Source organism: Syngnathus acus, chromosome 2, assembly GCF_901709675.1.
Source record: "Syngnathus acus chromosome 2, fSynAcu1.2, whole genome shotgun sequence".
NCBI lineage: Eukaryota > Metazoa > Chordata > Actinopteri > Syngnathiformes > Syngnathidae > Syngnathus > Syngnathus acus.
In genome coordinates, this window is record NC_051088.1 from 15,517,611 (window position 1) to 15,534,378 (window position 16,768).

The window sequence follows — 16,768 nt, forward strand, 5'->3', positions numbered from 1 at the left end:
AACTGAAAATCAGCAATCAAACAAACTGATGGTTGAAGAATCGTGAAACGATTCAAAATAATAATTGAATAGTGTTTTATTGTGTATCTCTGAACAAAATTATAAATACATATCAAACAAAAATACTGTACAATCTTCAAATCTTTTCAGCTTGTGACTGACTCTTGTGAAGCCTCATAATCAAATGCCGGATTGCCTCGCGTTTCTGTCGCACCCGTTGTCTCGGAAACCAGCGGCCCAAAGCCACAGGGGGGTCAAAGTGCACCACAGGGTTCTGGGGAGCCAAAGATATCAATTGATGAATGTGTCACGGACTTGGGTTTGTTTCATTAAAACAATTAATAAACTGCTGGCACACCAGCAGTTGGACGTTTTAGCAACAGGTCATCAATATGACTTTACTTTTACCCTCTTTTTACCCCGTCGCGTGGTAGAGATTTTGACTGATTGATAACCAGGGACAGCAACAACATGGAGGATCATGAATCAGGGAGCATTAAAGGAATCAGCGACTGATTCAGATTGATCTAATTGATGAAGGCGTTTTCTTGACCCTAGTTTAAAAGCTTCTCATATTCCAAAGTATTTTGGTTAATCAAAAAAAAACAAAAAAAAAACACATAAAGTGTCTTTTTTTTCAGTTTGCATGAACTACGCTAGCATTTCTTGTTACTCAGTTCCGAAACTTAACCTGTAATTGGCACAAAAGTTGAGCCAGTGCTAGCAAGTGCTTAACCTACAGTACCATATGTTTATTTTTCTTCCCTGTGAGAGCGTAACGTGAGAGTAATTTTTTTTTGAAAGACAAAATCCATTTTGAGTCTGTTTTTAACTTTTTTTTCATTCCATAAATTGGATCGGAACTTCGATTATCATTATTATTATCATTTTTAAACGAGTATCAGTACTGCTACCTAAGTACGGAGTTTGAGTACATCAGCCACATGGTCAGATTCCAAAAACAAAACCAAATGTTATGGCATGTTTGAGGTGTGTTCATATGGCATCTATTTACCTGAAAGAAGCTCTCCACATACTGCAGCAGGTACAAACCACAGTCACTGCTGTTGTCCTGCTGCGGGACACTGCAGCTGTAGCTGTGCATGCTGTCGGCGGTGAAGACGCGATGCAACCCCTTACGCTCTTCCCACTCCACCTGCAGGTAGCTGCACACACCGTTGTTAATGCTCAGGTGACCTTTGTAAAGTAACCACTGCTCAAGATTGACAAGTGGCTTACAGAAACATATTTAAGTCTTCTCCCATTGACTGCAGTTATCCAGTGTTCAGAGCACTTCACTTTTCCCTACTTTGGCTTATTCTAAAATGAAATTCATTCATTTTTTTTTTTTTATAATGGCAACATGAAAAGGTTTATACATAAATAAAAATCCCCTTGTATATATATAGGTGGATTTGTAATCCTGAGAATAAGGCTGTAACATAGCGTTGAAAAAGTGAAGCACTCGGAACACCTTTGAATACTTTCCGGGTACACAGTAAATGTTGCTGGTTAATATAAACGCTCACTCTCGTAGAAGCTTGCAAGCGTTTTCATGCTGCCCCACATTCAGAGAGTCCATGACCAGGATGCACGGCCTGTGGGGGGGACAAGAAACACGGTCAAAACCAAAGACTGCAACATGGAGCTTATTCACCAGTTTGGCACAACACTCACTGCGTCGACGTAATCTTCCTCGTGCATCCTTGCTCTGTACATGCCTGGGGGAAAAAAAACATTCAATTTTAATCTTTGCTCAAATGCTAACAAACACTAAAAGGCAGGGAAGTTAACAATCGATTTCTGCAGAGATATGATTAATACCGACAATGTCACGTCAACAAGTTAAGACTACAGTAGATGATGGCTTCTTCATGCTAAAATGTTTTATTTATTTGACTGTTGTCAAGCCTGATTCTAATGTAAAACTCCAAAACATTGATACACTGAATAATTGACTTTGAATTCAAAACTAATGGAGTCATAATACAGTATGTCCCACACAAAGGAGAATTTCTTGAGGCTTTATAGTAAGATTGGATTGCAAGAACATAAACTGATGCATCAATGAATGAATCCTTCCATCTTTGTTCATTTGTTTGTGATATTTACCGGCGGTTGCGCTGATCTCAAACTGCGGCTCCTGGTTCCACCTAAGACAAGAGATCACACGTTAAAGTGCCACTCCATATTAACATGTCACGCAAGCAGTCACTGAAGACTGTTACCAGTCAATTAAAAGGTAGCTTGTAAATGAGCTTACTTGTACGATGCTCATAATGTCTGCCATCCTGACCCGGGAAACAAATCACCGCTAGGTACCAGTGAGCTCTGCAGCAAAAATCCAGTGAGATGTGAGCAGGAAAAAAAGGGTTGGAATAAACATTTTGGGGACTTCTTGCCAACTTTACTCACTCCTCATTGATGGGTACAAACAGGAAGTCTTTGCTGAAAATGTCAACATGGCGAGTCCACGTCTTCACCCTCCGGTGCCGCATGTACTGATCTCTGAAAACAAGGTCATCACACCAACTACATGTATTTGTGGTTACATTTTCATTTCCTAATCAAACATAAGATGTGTTTTTATTACAAGACCACAGCAGAACCATCGCTGGAGTTTTGCCGTCTGCTTAGGTGTTTGAAGAAGAAGCTGCTGAAAATGTGACTTCGTTCAGCCATGGCGCGGGCCCCAACCTCCACAAGGAGGAATCTGAGTGAAGACACAAGCGAGTGGAGGCGGGTGATACTGCTTACCTATAATTGATATTTCCTATTAACTCACTTGAGGAAGAAGTCTATGATGACATCATTGAGGAACTGGCCACTTTCCAGACAAGCCAAATCCTCCTTTGTCACTGTGATCCGGCCTTTGGAGGGCGCCGGCGGATACTGAATCAACCTGTCCGGCAAATAATGTCAGTCATGAAATGATTCAAAGTATGGTTCTTAACCAGACACAGGTAAAGTTTCAACAGTCATACCTGCTTGCCAACTGCAGAGCAGAGGTCTGATTTTTGGAGCTTCTTCTCAAATGGTTGGACATCTCCTGGTAGACAAACACGTGAGAGGTGAACCACAACTGCCGCGATGACAACGAGAATGAGATGACAAGAGGCTAGTCTTACCGGTGACTGACCCAGCAGATGAAGGAGATGCTCATCCAGAGGTGCGGGACAATTCTGGATGAGTAGTAGCCCGTCAGTCCACCTTAGGGGGGAGGTCAGGCCCACAGATGAAGAGGAGCGACCATTCCTGAATTCTGTCATCTCCAACATAGATGCCAGCAGTGCCGCCTGGCACTCAGAAAGCTGCTTTGTCATCACCAGTAAAAGAACGGCGCACGGTGGTCCTAAGAACCATTTACAGTCATTATTATTACATCATCTCTACCACGGGAACAGATTTTTAGTGCCAAAAAACAACTTCCTCTGTCCACATGGGAGACAGCAGACATATCTCCTTCATTATTAAAAGCAGTTGGCATCTACAGCTAAGCACAGTCTGCCACTTAAGATTTGCTTTCAATGTAAAACAAATGACTGCACACCTCCACCAAAAATTATAAATGTATGTACAATCGACAGAAAACTGATGTGTCATCTGCACAACTCAAGGTAAGGGTAGGCTAAATAAAAATTGACAATTTATAATTGGCAAGTTATGGGTTCCTGAAATGGCTTTCAACAGTCTCATGGTGGCCAGTGTGGGTTTCAATTTCATTTAACTGATGACCCCCTCCTGATTTTACCTGAGGCACGAGTGCTGAGGATGATGGTCAACTCCCTGTGTAGCGCACTGGCCTGAGCATCCGTCACCCACAGGAAAAGTAGCGATGGAGCAGTCCCAACAAGATCATCTAGCAGAGTCCCACCCAAAGCTACAGCGCCATCCCATAAACCATAGCCTTTCAATTGTGATGCAACCACAGTGACCTCGCCTTCAAGCTCTCCTGTTGGACAGAGGCACAGAGATGTCGGACATTCCAAAACACAAGTGGGCCATTGTGAGGAAACGTTGGATACCTTTAAGCGGGAGGATGATTCCGCTCGATGTAATCTGGACACAAAGACACCAATATGTGGTTAGTTAGAACCTTACTCATTCTCAACTGGACACACTTGTCACGGAGGTTTGGCCTAGCGGTTAGTGTGACTTTACTCTGAAGGCGGTGAGGACTGCGGCAAAGGTTGGTCAGAAGAAGCCGGTCACGGGTTTTTTGTGTCTTATTTATTTATTTATTTATTTATTCTCTGTGGTTTGTCTGCCACCAGCCACCACTGCATGCAACAAATGTTTCTGCTATTCCTGACAGACAACCTGTCATTTCCCAACAGGATACTTTATGAAGTGATTTTTACATCTCACCATCATTTTTCCTTTGGCATCGGTACGCATCAAGCCGGTGTGAAGGGACAAAAACTCCAGCTCTAGGAAGGGTGGCTGCTGCGGGTCTACTTCTGGTGTCTGGTGAGGTATTTGAGCTGTCTGGTCAATCGGTTTGTTCTCATCACCTTCATCTGGTTCGTCGTCCTCACTGGATAAAACAACTGAAAGTGCAGAACCATTGAGACACAAATTGGTAGCAGCGAGGAAGTTGGTGGCAGAGATTGCTCGCAACTCACTTGTTTCTGATCGAGTCTGTTTCTTTCTCCGAGAATGAAGCCCAGCCACTCTGTTTGTTTGCTTCTTCTGTCTGAAGGCCATCCAAATATCTCTCTCTTTCTGCCCCGGCTCCTCATTTGACTTGCTTCTGCCGAACCTCCTGTTGCCGATTCGATGGGCATGAGGTGGTGTCTCCAGTGAGGAAGACTCTTCATTTGTAGCTGAATTAGTCTGAGAAGAAAACAAAAGACAGATCATTTAGGTAGCATCTTGAGACTCGACCCCAGCAACTTGTTACTTGATCGTCACCTTCTGCATAACAGCTCCCTGTACTGTTTTGTAACCCGGTGAGGAGGAACTCAACCTCCCATCATTTGGAAATCCTCTCAGCTCAGCCAGGGAGTCATGCGCCTCCAAAGATATGCGTTTAGGTGGTGAACAAAACCCTGTAAAGGAAACATTTGCATTTTAAACTCGGAAAACTTTCAATTGGATTATTGCAAGAACCGACAAGCATACTCTCGCTTATGTTTTCGCTCTTCTGCGTAGCAAGACACTCTGAGGCCAAGACACGCTGTGGATATCTGTCTGAGGCACGCTTTGGGCGCCATCTGGTGGACAAAATAGACAATAGCAGCTCAGTGAAAATTCGTTACAGAATTAACTTTGGTTAGAAGGTTACTAAAATAGTATTCGTCTCCATGTGCAACATTGGCCAAGCAGCTCATGTGTATCAAAATACAAAAAGGAACTAAGAATATATTTAACGTTCCACTGGATATAAAAACACAGTACGCATTACAGTTCTGAATGGTTTACCGCCCCGATCTACGCATTTTACGTAGAACGTAATGTCCTCCGATTGGTTCTTCGGGTCTACATATTACGTCTGCATATTATGTTCCCGCACGTGGCGGCAGCCACACAACAACATTTACAGATTTTGGAATTCGGTCCACACAAAAGGCGCACCTTATTAAAAGGCACACCTTTGGATTTTGAAAAAATCAAAGGAAACTTTACCCTGAAAAATAAATGACTTAATTGGTCAGCTTGATCGATAAAAAGGATGCCTGAAAAATTAATTTATAAATATGCGCAATTTCTCATACAGTAATACCTCGGCACCCGATTGCCTAAATATACAAACTGCCCAACATAAGTGTAATTCGAACACATTTGTGTCTTACCATTTGAACAAAAATCCAACATACAAGTGTGACCTTTCATTATACTACTATTTTGGTGCTAGAACATTGGTTTTACATATATTCTTATGGGATTTTTTTTTCAATTCACAGAAATTGTAACATATAAACAAGGTCCCAGAAAAAAATAATTTCAGATGTTGAGGTATTACTACATTAAATAAAATGCAGGCCATGGGGGGCTTTTCTGGGGCTACACAGATTTCTACCAGGGCGATAGCTCATCTTAGCCCCAGTGTAGCGCCATCTCTGATAACAAGTCAAGCAATTATGAGACCTCCAACAATTAAGTGATGCTTTAAGCAAAACATACACAAGCATCAACAACTCCTGTAATATCCACAGATGACTCAGGCTAATATTAGAAAGCTCAGAGAACTGTCACAATGTTTTGCTTAAACAAGCAAACTCACCTGTGGAAATTAACTGAAGACCCCCAAGGACATGGAGCTTCTGTTGACACCTGCGACTGGCTGTAACTGCCTCCTGCTGCTGTGCGAGTGGTCGAGAATGTTTCTGTGGGCAGGCTTTCCAGTCCCATCAGCTTTCTGACAGTGTCTTTAAAAGGCAGCTTTCCATGGGCGCTGTCATAAACACAAACAAAAGATACTGAAATAAATATCGCCCGACTATCATTTATTGTGATACCGGCAGGAGACGCTTTCCTGACCTTTGACGATAGAGGCTGCCATGACTCCACCCGCGTCCAGGTTTCTGATCGAGTTGAATAAAAAATAATAATCCCACAATCTCTCCGGAGCTCACTACGAATGCCTTCAAAAGCATTAATAATAGATCACCATGATTCCATGAAGTTGGACGCGGGGCTCTGCGGTGAGTGTAACCGTTGGTGGATGAAGTCAGAGGTTTCTACTGACGTCTTCTTGGGGATTCTAAAGAAAACGTCATCGTGACAAATATTGTAATGGCAAGTTCAACATAATGCACATACGCTCTTTATCAATATTTTCACGTCCGTATTAGCGAGGTGTGGTTTTAACGTTTGACAAAATAATTCTAAAACAAAACAAAGGGTAAAACTACTCATAATAATTGCACGGATTAGATTGGTCAGTGGATCCGCACGAAATAGTAAAATATGTCGGCATCCGCATTCTTCGTTAGAATACACCAAAATGTTGACCACAAAAGCAGCTGAATGACTGCACGAAATTCATCCCAGACTAATAGTCTATAAGCGTTTTGCAGAGGGGAAGGAGACGGCTTTCGTGCTTGACTTTACCTACTGTTTTCCCGGACTCGGTCATGTCTGCTGCTGGTCGCTCGCTAGCTATAGCTATCGAAAATAGTTAGCCGTCAGCTATTTAGCCCGCTACGGCTCACCTGCGTGAAGCTGGCCCCCTACCCCACGCAAAAGTTGTTCGCGTTCGACGTTTCCAAAATAGTCCAAAAAAAGTCCAATGATGTACTAACACTTGTGTCATTGTCCCTCATGAAAGGTTATAACTCTTCCCCAAAAAATGTTAAGGAGCATTTTGAAGCCGTCCAAAAATTCAGCTGCTGCACTAGATTACGTAAACAACGTGCGTAATTTGCGTAGATTCACTGATGTTGAAACGTATTTTTCCAAAATTCCAAATTAGTCATATATTTTGATGTGTTAGGTTCAACACTGTTATAAATAAATAATTAAATAAATAAATAATAAGAAAAAAATGTTTCATGATTAGTATTTATTTATTTTTTACAATACAATGAACTCTTATCTTTACAATATGAACTATTTATAGTATGTATACGTAATATGTTTGTGTACTTTGCATAATTTCCGAAAAGCATATTGGGAGGGCTGGCTTGGATTGAGTTAATGCCATCAGAGCTACCAACACTCCCTTTGTGGGTTACGTGTACTTGATGATCTATTTCATGAGCACCCCTGCTCTAAATTGTCCATAGGTGTGAATATGGGGAAATCATATCCTTTCCCTCTTAACCTTCCTTTTAGTGTCATGAGAGCTGTAAAGTTTGAAAACAAACAAACATGCATGTTTTCTGAGCCCTGGGCGTAACATGGACAGAACACTCACATCGCCTGTATACGTATGGTGGCTCAAATGTAAACAGATCGAAGGTAACTGTTGTGTCACATATACGCACACACACAACAGTTATAATCAGTTTTAACAAAAAACACACACAGGATAAAAAGTGTTGTCTTCTCATTTCAAAGGCTTCTAGTTTATCTTGAACCAAAAGGGATAATGTGACTTTTGACCTCAGCCAAAATCCTGTTTCTCTTAAAGAATCCAGTCTGTCAGATGTAAACATGAGAGCATGCCGTTTTGAGCTTTGCTACTTGGTTCCCTCCGAAAAGTGGCAATGTTTGGCATCTTTTTAATCACTGACTTGAGCATGAAATGATGTTTTTCAAACTGGAGTTACATATTGCAAGGAGCTGAATGAACTTTGATCAGACATTCTACCAATTGATTAAACATTTAGCACTGTCTGGTTGCAGTGCATCTACTACCTTGCAGGGGTGCTAGCTTTCTGCTGTGTACACGACATTTGCGATGACCTGCTGTTAATGATTCAGCTGAAATTGTGTGTTTATATGCGTTTCAGGGAGCAAACAGATGAATCCGGCTAGTTCTTGACGGAGGTTAGTGTAAAGGCATTATGGCAGCTGCGCTGGTTGAATGTGTCCCCAACTTCTCAGAAGGCAAAAATCAAGAGGTCAGTTCTTTTTTAGTTGTTGTAGAATTGCCTGATGTCTCGTTTGTTGTTTCTTCTCCGGGAACGAATAAATGCTACTTTTCTAGAATAAAAGGTAAAAAAAAAAAGGGGGTATATATTTTCAAAATGTGCTCATTAAAATATGACTCTCTTGGTGAACCTAAATAGTTTACAACTTTTCACACAATTTAAATGTATTCTTTTTCTAAAAAAATATTTTTTTCCTTGATATTATCAGAGCATTACAATTGTTTCTTTAAAAAAAAAATACTTTATCATTATCTTATGTTTCTTCTAACAAAGAGACATTTTTTCGAATCCCATGATATTTTAGGGTACACAGGAGTAGTTATGTTTGATTGACGTTTTTGATGAGGTCCTTGAAAACAGTTCTCTCCCGTAAGGCCTCCATAAATCCACAAAAGTTTGAAAACCTCTGCTTTGAGAGAGATAAAAAAATGGATGAGAGAAATAGATTTTCTCACCCTTGTCAACTTTCAGGTCATTGACGCCATCTCGGCGGCCATTAGCAGCACACCCGGATGTACCCTGCTGGATGTTGACCCCGGCGTCTCCACCAACCGGACCGTCTACACGTTTGTGGGCTCTCCTGAAGCTGTTGTGGAAGGGGCGCTCAATGCTGCCCGTCAGGCTTTCAACCTCATTGACATGACTCGCCACTCAGGTGAGTCCACAATGTGACTGACTGGACATCATCTCCAGGTATTAGCCCTAGTTAATTAGAATGATAACTTTGTTTATATAGCACCTTTGAAAACACAGTGGGGGGGGGCAATATCACATAAAAGGCAGTCTAGTGTATAAAACTGAGTTAAAGTGATTGAGAGGATGTCCCCAATTGTCAAAAAGTCAATGTGCCCTCATGAAGAAGGCCTAGTCACATTAAATTGTGAGCCTCCAATTTTGAACAGCCTGAAGTCCAACTTCCAAATTAATGCTCAAATTGGAGTAATGCGATGACATCTGTTTAGTTTACGCTACTACATTTTGAACTAACTGGAGGCAAAAGATTAATTTTGATAAATACTGGAGAGAGGAGTGAGTTTCAGTAATCTAATTGTTCGAGAATGAGTGGATGCATTACTTGACACGTATGCGTCCGTCCAGGTGAACACCCTCGAATGGGAGCGCTGGACGTCTGTCCTTTCATTCCTGTCCAGAACGTCAGTATGGAAGACTGCGTCCGCTGCGCCAACATCTTTGGACAGAAACTGGCGGACATGTTGCATGTGCCAGGTTTGTTCTGAAAAGAAAAGCCAACATAAATACTGAGTCTAAACCATGTTGTTTTCTCAGTGTTTCTTTACGGCGAAGCAGCGCGAAGCGAGGCACGGAGGACTCTTCCGTCTGTGAGAGCCGGCGAGTATGAAGCTTTAGCAGAAAAGGTACGACCTTGAAAGCAATTATTTGTGGATGTTTGCCATTTGATTTGGCCATTTTCTGTGACTAACAGGGCTTCACCCTATTTAATGACATTTTCTGACGCTATGCAGTAAGAATTCTATCATGTAAAATCATAAATATGCCTTGTTTGAAAAACTCTGATCCATGTCGAAAATTCACACGATAACTACTTTCATTGTCATCATTTGTCATATCATTTCTTATTCCTTTCTAATTGTGCTGAAAACAACTGTATGTGTCTGCCGTCAAGCTGAAGCAGAAGGAGTGGGCTCCAGACTTTGGACCCGCCACCTTTGTGGCATCATGGGGTGCCACGGTGACAGGCGCACGGAAGTTCCTCATCGCCTACAACGTAAACGTGATTGGGACCAAGGAGCAGGCGCATCGCATCGCACTGGACATAAGAGAGCAGGGCAGAAGAAAAGACCAGGTGCAATTCTGGAACTTCATGATACTCCCTTAGTGACGACCAACATGTAATTTTCTCATGAACTCCCAGTGACGAGATATGCGTGCATTTGACTACATCCCAGCCAGGGTTGCTGAAAAAGGTTCAAGCCATCGGCTGGTACTTGGATGAGTCCAATATCGCTCAGGTGTCCACCAACATCCTGGATTTTGAGCTAACGCCTCTCCACTGTGTTTATGAGGAGATCTGCAAGGATGCAGAGGTCAGACGTTCCACATTACGTTGCGTTCAGAACTGCTGGGAGTTACTAACACTTCGTTTATATTCAGGTATCTTCCACTGACGATGATCATTTGCCCTCAGGATCTAAAGCTGCCAATCGTGGGCTCCCAGATTGTCGGTTTGATTCCTCTCAAAGCTCTTCTGGATGCTGCAGACTTCTACATTGCTAGGGACAAACTCTTCATCGTTGAAGAAGAGCATAAAGTGCGACTGGTGAGGAAAGCTTGACCTCAAGAGTTGTGTCACACGGCTCCTCGGGTTTCTAACCTTTAAATCCTTGCGTTTGTGATCAGGTGATCAGCAAGCTGGGCCTCGACTCACTGGGTCCGTTCAAAGCAAAGGAGCGGATAATTGAGTGAGTTTCATAACCACTGATGCGAAGTTCATCATGCTGGACTCCATAGTGCCTCACTTGGTATTTGTACTTCGTTCCTTCCCGCCACCGACAGGTACATGGTGACGTCGCAGGACCACGGCTGCCTGGCGTCTCTTTCCCTGCAGCAATTTGTTCGCAGCGTTGGCGCCCGGACGGCTGCTCCTGGCGGAGGCTCAGTCTCCGCCGCCGTGGCTGCTCTGGTAATTTTGCATACGACCAAAAAATGGTCACCTCGCTAAATATTTTCCTCATGATGACACTTTGAACGCTGCAGGGAGCGGCGCTCGGCGCCATGGTGGGCCAAATGACATACGGCAAGAGGCAGTTTGAAGCTGTGGACGGTGTGATGAGGAGACTGATACCTCCGTTTCATCACGCTATGAATGAGCTGCTGGACATGGTTGACAGTGACTCATCTGCCTTCAACAGCTACATGGTCTCACTTTCTGTGTTGGATTTCTCATTATTCGTATTTTTTACAATCCAGTGATCTTTCAGAACATCTCTGGTTTTGTGCTTCAACTCTGTTTCGACTCTAGGCAGCGCTCAAGATGCCCAAAAATTCTAAGGAGGAAGTAAAAAGGTAGAAACACTTAAGTTCGCCTTGCAGCCGCATGTCGACATTTCATTTACGTAGATGATGTTTCTTGTCTTGACAGGCGAGAGGTGGCCTTGCAGGAGGGCCTGAAGCAAGCAGTGAGTGTTCCGTTGGCGCTGGCTGAGAAGGTTAGCACCCTCTGGCCATCACTTGAAGAACTTGTCTTATACGGGAACATCAGCTGCAAATCAGATATTCAGGTGGGGAATAGGCAGAGAAGAAATTGGTCTTGTGCTATCATGAAATGTTTGAGCTGGAAGCACCTTTGACTGTGTGGTTTCCAGGTTGCAGTAAAAGCGCTGGAGACGGCAGTTTTCGGGGCTTACTACAACGTCATCATCAACCTTCAAGACATTAATGATGACAATTTCAAGATGGAGGTAGGTTTGCACATGCCAATGGAATGAGCCGCCAGCGACCTTTTCACCATAGTGTCACACGTGCTTCTGGGTGGAAAAAAAAAAGAATCGAGAAAATTCAACCTGTTGTTGTATCCAACACTTAATTCATAAACGCTACTAAATATATTGATGTATGTGAGTTTATCTCACAATCACCTAATGTCCTATCTTGTTTTGCAGACTCAGTCCAGAGTGTCAGCATTATTAGAGGAGGCAAAAAATTTTGCCTTCACCATCCTTGAAGCTGCCGACAAGCGAGCATGAGCCTGGTAGCCTAGTTCTTCTGACAAATTGTGTTGAGCAAATCCAATGAAACCTTGTCACTGCAGATGATGGCTGAAATGTTTGACCACAAGTCATTAAAAAGTTTTTACTTCGAGTCACCTTTTCTAAAGAACCATTACTTGGATTCCATTCCCATATGCGTCTGTTTATCAGGGATGCTCAAGGGCACCGGGATGGCTAATGGTGCCATTAAAGGCAAAAAATAGACAAATGGACACACGACCTTTAAAAGAAGTGGAAAATAAATGGTCCACATGCAACGGAAGAGGATTAGGGCCAATAAAGAAAAAAAGGTGGGGTGACAGGATTCTGGCTTTTTGTTTCTCAGAACTCTGACTTTAAAGTAAGAATTCTGAGAAAAAAAGTCAGAATCCTGTGACCCCCCTTTTTTTTCTTCACTGGCCCTAATCCTCTTCCGTACAGGACAAGTTGGATCGTCGTACCCCAGTTTAAGTTACTATTGCCATCACAAACATCAACACATCCGCATCCTGAAATTATACTCAGTCACTAATTAAGAACACAACAAAACATCTAATATTCCATCCATCCATCCATCCGTCCATCCATCCATTATCTGTACCTTACATTGACAGCAATATGGGCTAGCAGCTAGCCGCTAAGCCCAATATCAGCTCATAAGAGTCATCGGAATTGTTTTCAAAGGTAAATTAATAGAGAAAAATGACTCTGGACACTTTGATGCTGACAGCACTTTTTTGGTTCCTTTTCAAAAAGATCATAAGTCTCCATAGCATTTAAAAATGTCTGACACAGCTGTTGTACTATCAACCAGATGAAGTTGAACTTGCAGCAAAAAAAAAAACACAACATTTTGAACTTGCACCATGGAGCAATGTGCGTAATCAAACATGGCTTACGTTACGACAGCCTCCGGAGAAGACTCGCTGGGTGAATTTGAGAATTTAAAGCTCGAGAGCTGTGGCGCAATAACATCACATTTGATTTCATGTGTATGGTGGACACATACAAAGTCTCATGGGGCATAGAAATTAAATTTCCTCAAAATATGGAGGAATCCCTGCTTTTGTCCCTGTGACTAGTCTAAGATCACCCCGCCTCCAGCTCACCCGCTCACTCTAATGAGTGTTAAAGCGGTGTGGATTGATGGATGTATTCAGTACTTAGATGGTCACAAAATCATTTCCTTCTGAAGATGGTAGGCCGACAACCGAGAGATGTTTACAACAAGGTGTTCAATAGCACTCCCAATATGTTTGTAAAGGTTCAAGAATATCAGGAAGTAAATTTTAAAATGTCATAGTGAACCCTACAGAGGCATGGCCAATCTTATTGAGCGATGCTGAGCCTGCAGACAAAAGGACACTGGGGGTAGCAGGTGTGCGGGTGTGTAACCGTACACCTCGGTTTGCAGGTTAAATCCCACTGACGACATCCCAACCTGGTGTTAATCTACACAATCCAATGTTTGACATTTAGTACGCAGCAGCCAATGGGTGGTGGCTTCCATGATGAAGTGGAACCCATTAGTAATGCTTTTATCACGTGGTCAATTAAACAGCAAATCTCAACAAAGAAAGACTGGGGGAAAGAATGAGTGACATCATGTGCGCATGTGGCCGTGCGTGTGTGTGTATTTGTGTTTGTGTGTACGTTCCGTTAGGTGACAATATAAAAGGTGGGCTGACCCAAGAGGATACAAGAACCCAGCATCAGCATCAGAGAACCAAGACCAAGACAGACGAGAGGTAAGACTACTTTGATTGTTTTCATTCTGTAACTGCAAAGTCTTATCAGAGATGGCTTTAGGAATCCCTAAATGTATTTGTGGTGCTGATTTAAGAAATAGTTTTTCTTTTTTGGAGCACATCAAGTCTCTGAACTGTTTTTTATTTTGTAAGTTTGACCTACAAAAACAGATTTGACCATACATTGCAATTTATAGTTTTGATGTTGCCGAAAAAAATCCACCTTTTGCTATATCCTACCCTTAATTCATAAATAACAAAAATTAAATCAATAAAAATAAAAAACTTTTGCTGTATTACATACTATAGTAAATGTTTTATTAATATTAATATTATTATTATCATCTATCAATCCATCCATTTTCTGAATTGCTTCTCCTCATGAGGGTCACGGGCGTGTTGGAGCCTATACCAGCAGTTTTTTAGGAAGTAGTCAGGGCACACTGGAAGGAATTATTATTATTAAAACCTGATATGCTTGACAAAAAACAGGGGCAGATTCAGAATCAGTTAAAAAAAAAAATCCTCTATAAGAGTCATTTGCATTGCTGATTTAAACAAATGTTAGCCAGTGTTAATTATTATTTTACTATTAATTATTATTATTAAATATTAGTGTCAATTTTCTTTTGTGATGAAGCTTTTCTTGTAAATTGAGTGCTCAAAATAAACACATAAAACACAACAGTAATGTACATTGCATTAAGAAGAAAATCTCTTTACGATTGTTGCTGAGCTGGTGCCCTCTGAAGGTGTGTGTTTGTTCTTGATTGGCAGGAGGATGTGTCCTACATGGCTGTTAGCGACGGTGGTGCTTGTGGGTGTGGCCAGAGGAGCCGCCAGTCAGTGTTGGGAGCATGCATCCTGTCAGGAGCTGGACTCAAAAAGCCTGATGGTAAAACCTGAATGTCAGCTCCTCGTGCAAATGTGCAACCTAACGTAGGTGTCTTTACATCCCTTCACTTTAGGATTGTCTGCAGCTCTGTCACGCCGACCTCAGTGACTTGAACGCCAACCCGGGACCAGTCCAGCCCCCCCCCATTCCTGAGTCTGACCCCTCCCCCCCTGCCAAGCGCTCTTACGCCATGGAGCATTTCCGCTGGGGGAAGCCCGTAGGCCGAAAACGCCGTCCCATTAAAGTATACACGCCCAACGGTGTGGAAGAAGAGTCGAGTGAGGTTTTCCCCGGGGAGATGAGGCGCGAATTAAAGAATGAGCCGCCGGTAGTTTCAGAGGAAGAGGGGGTGATGGAGGAGGACGGAGTCCAGAAGAAAGACGACACCTACAAGATGAAGCACTTTCGCTGGAGCAGCCCGCCCCCCATCAAACGCTACGGCGGCTTCATGAAAGGTTGGGTCCAGGCCGAGCAGAGACCACTGGTCACGCTCCTCAAGAACGTCATCAACAAAGATGGACAGACGCAGAAGTAGTGACACGTTGAGTCGCTGACCACCAAAGTGTGTTTGAACCACGACTGACTGTAAATATTGATGACATGGAAACATAAAGTTCCTGCAAACAAAAGCATTCCAGCCTGCTCCTTTGAGTCTCACACAACTCTACAACAACTAGCGAGACAGTCTCACAAACGCATACGTGCAAACAGGGATCCTTCTAGGATCTCAAGTTTAGGGATGCTGACAGTTTTGGCCCCACTGGCGGATTGGGGGGGAGTGCTTGGATTTACTTTTGGGATGCTTTAGCATCCCCCCCAAAACGAGCTGGTTGGCCAGTCACGCGCCTACATTTATTAGTTAAAATCTCCTTACACAAACTACTGAAATGCTCTGACAGAGAAGTGAAACACACACAAAAACACACAACTGCAATCCACTCACACTTCATGCTGAAATATATTCATATGAACACTACAGGAAACGTTTCTCTCATAGACACAACAGAAATCGCCTTATACAACATGTGTGCACTCTTTCAATCTCCGGGTTGAAATGTCCTTGAGGAAGATAGTGAACCTACCTCATGTTGATCTTGATGCTGCATCATCGCTAGTTGAATGAGGGGTCGCTTTTGAGTGCCTAGTAGATGGAAAAGCATAACGCAAGACCACTTTTACCAGTCCTCCCCAAAATTAACTCAATTTGCATAGAAATAAAAAAAGAATAAGTTACTATCACGACATGGAGTAGCTGTTACATATTTAAAATGAAGTTGGTTCACTTTGATTAAGCTTGAAGTGTCACGTACCGTGCTACCTGCCACCCAGTCTACCTGTCACAGCCACACCCACTCTTCAACAGAACCATATGCACCTGCCTCTGCTCATTTTCAGTCCCTATTTAATCTCCACACACGCACCTAGCGTTGTCAGTAAGTCCCTGTATGCCTTGCGCTGCCGTTCCACGCCTTGGCATGCTCTAGTTGCCGACCTGTTTCGTTATCTACCGACCACAATTGACCACGGCCGGCACCGCCCTATCGCCTGACCACGACCACGTCTTCGCCTCGTCTCTTGAACCACGCCTTGCCTGATCTCCACTTCCCATCTTCCCCAAGAGATCAATAAAACAGTGTTATGCACCTAGTTGTCCTGTCTGCTTTGTGTGACCTCTAGAGTGCAAAAGAAATCATGTAGCCTAAGTCGTGTGGCATTACGCAATAAAGACTGAAATAATTTCGAAAGATGCATGCTGTTTTTTTGCACTAGCGTCTGATTCTTTTGTAGCGAATGAAATTTTCTCTCTCACAAACACAAAGCACTTCAGACTGAAGAAAATAAATGCAAAAAAACTAG

At 42.7% G+C, this 16,768-nt stretch overlaps 3 protein-coding genes across 7 annotated transcripts; 2 read left to right on the forward strand and 1 right to left on the reverse strand.

Moving 5' to 3' along the window:
• Positions 1-51: 51 nt before the first annotated feature.
• LOC119135738 (sentrin-specific protease 7-like) lies at positions 52-7,362 on the reverse strand. 5 transcript variants are annotated; one of them, XM_037273580.1, is made up of 21 exons: positions 7,158-7,362; positions 6,614-6,706; positions 6,484-6,527; positions 6,227-6,397; positions 5,125-5,216; positions 4,915-5,051; positions 4,626-4,836; positions 4,369-4,550; positions 4,026-4,059; positions 3,752-3,952; positions 3,129-3,352; positions 2,985-3,049; positions 2,786-2,902; positions 2,594-2,713; positions 2,416-2,508; positions 2,264-2,331; positions 2,113-2,153; positions 1,678-1,721; positions 1,530-1,598; positions 1,016-1,166; positions 52-274 (listed from the first exon to the last, which is right to left on the reverse strand). In XM_037273580.1, the coding sequence occupies exons 2-21, from the start codon at positions 6,614-6,616 to the stop codon at positions 137-139; spliced, it is 2,205 nt and encodes a 734-aa protein (XP_037129475.1). In that variant the 5' UTR covers positions 6,617-6,706; positions 7,158-7,362; the 3' UTR covers positions 52-136. The 5 variants fall into 5 exon arrangements, with proteins under 5 accessions (XP_037129475.1, XP_037129484.1, XP_037129501.1 ...); XM_037273589.1 differs by having other exon boundaries at positions 7,061-7,362; XM_037273606.1 differs by having other exon boundaries at positions 2,985-3,046; positions 7,057-7,362.
• Positions 6,508-12,384, forward strand: ftcd (formimidoyltransferase cyclodeaminase). The gene is made up of 15 exons (XM_037273619.1): positions 6,508-6,647; positions 8,400-8,510; positions 9,012-9,195; positions 9,639-9,767; positions 9,828-9,916; positions 10,186-10,365; positions 10,469-10,606; positions 10,708-10,839; positions 10,920-10,981; positions 11,076-11,202; positions 11,277-11,438; positions 11,542-11,585; positions 11,662-11,800; positions 11,885-11,980; positions 12,182-12,384. Exons 2-15 carry the CDS (start codon positions 8,454-8,456, stop codon positions 12,263-12,265), a joined length of 1,623 nt encoding a protein of 540 aa, XP_037129514.1. The 5' UTR covers positions 6,508-6,647; positions 8,400-8,453; the 3' UTR covers positions 12,266-12,384.
• Positions 12,385-13,329: 945 nt separating this feature from the next.
• Positions 13,330-15,543, forward strand: LOC119135766 (pro-opiomelanocortin-like). The gene is made up of 3 exons (XM_037273632.1): positions 13,330-14,016; positions 14,794-14,911; positions 14,985-15,543. Exons 1-3 carry the CDS (start codon positions 13,862-13,864, stop codon positions 15,444-15,446), a joined length of 735 nt encoding a protein of 244 aa, XP_037129527.1. The 5' UTR covers positions 13,330-13,861; the 3' UTR covers positions 15,447-15,543.
• The last annotated feature ends 1,225 nt before the right edge of the window (positions 15,544-16,768 follow it).

Coding starts and splice junctions, on each gene's coding strand:
- LOC119135738 (XM_037273580.1), bottom strand. Junction 2,903..2,984: donor GCTCTGCAGTTGGCAAGCAG/GTATGACTGTTG, acceptor TTTGCCGGACAG/GTTGATTCAGTATCCGCCGG. Junction 2,154..2,263: donor ACATTATGAGCATCGTACAA/GTAAGCTCATTT, acceptor CTCTTGTCTTAG/GTGGAACCAGGAGCCGCAGT.
- ftcd (XM_037273619.1), top strand. CDS start 8,454: ATGGCAGCTGCGCTGGTTGAATGTGTCCCCAACTTCTCAGAAGGCAAA. Junction 8,511..9,011: donor CAGAAGGCAAAAATCAAGAG/GTCAGTTCTTTT, acceptor GTCAACTTTCAG/GTCATTGACGCCATCTCGGC. Junction 10,982..11,075: donor GCAAAGGAGCGGATAATTGA/GTGAGTTTCATA, acceptor CGCCACCGACAG/GTACATGGTGACGTCGCAGG.
- LOC119135766 (XM_037273632.1), top strand. CDS start 13,862: ATGAGTGACATCATGTGCGCATGTGGCCGTGCGTGTGTGTGTATTTGT. Junction 14,017..14,793: donor AAGACCAAGACAGACGAGAG/GTAAGACTACTT, acceptor CTTGATTGGCAG/GAGGATGTGTCCTACATGGC. Junction 14,912..14,984: donor TGGACTCAAAAAGCCTGATG/GTAAAACCTGAA, acceptor CCTTCACTTTAG/GATTGTCTGCAGCTCTGTCA.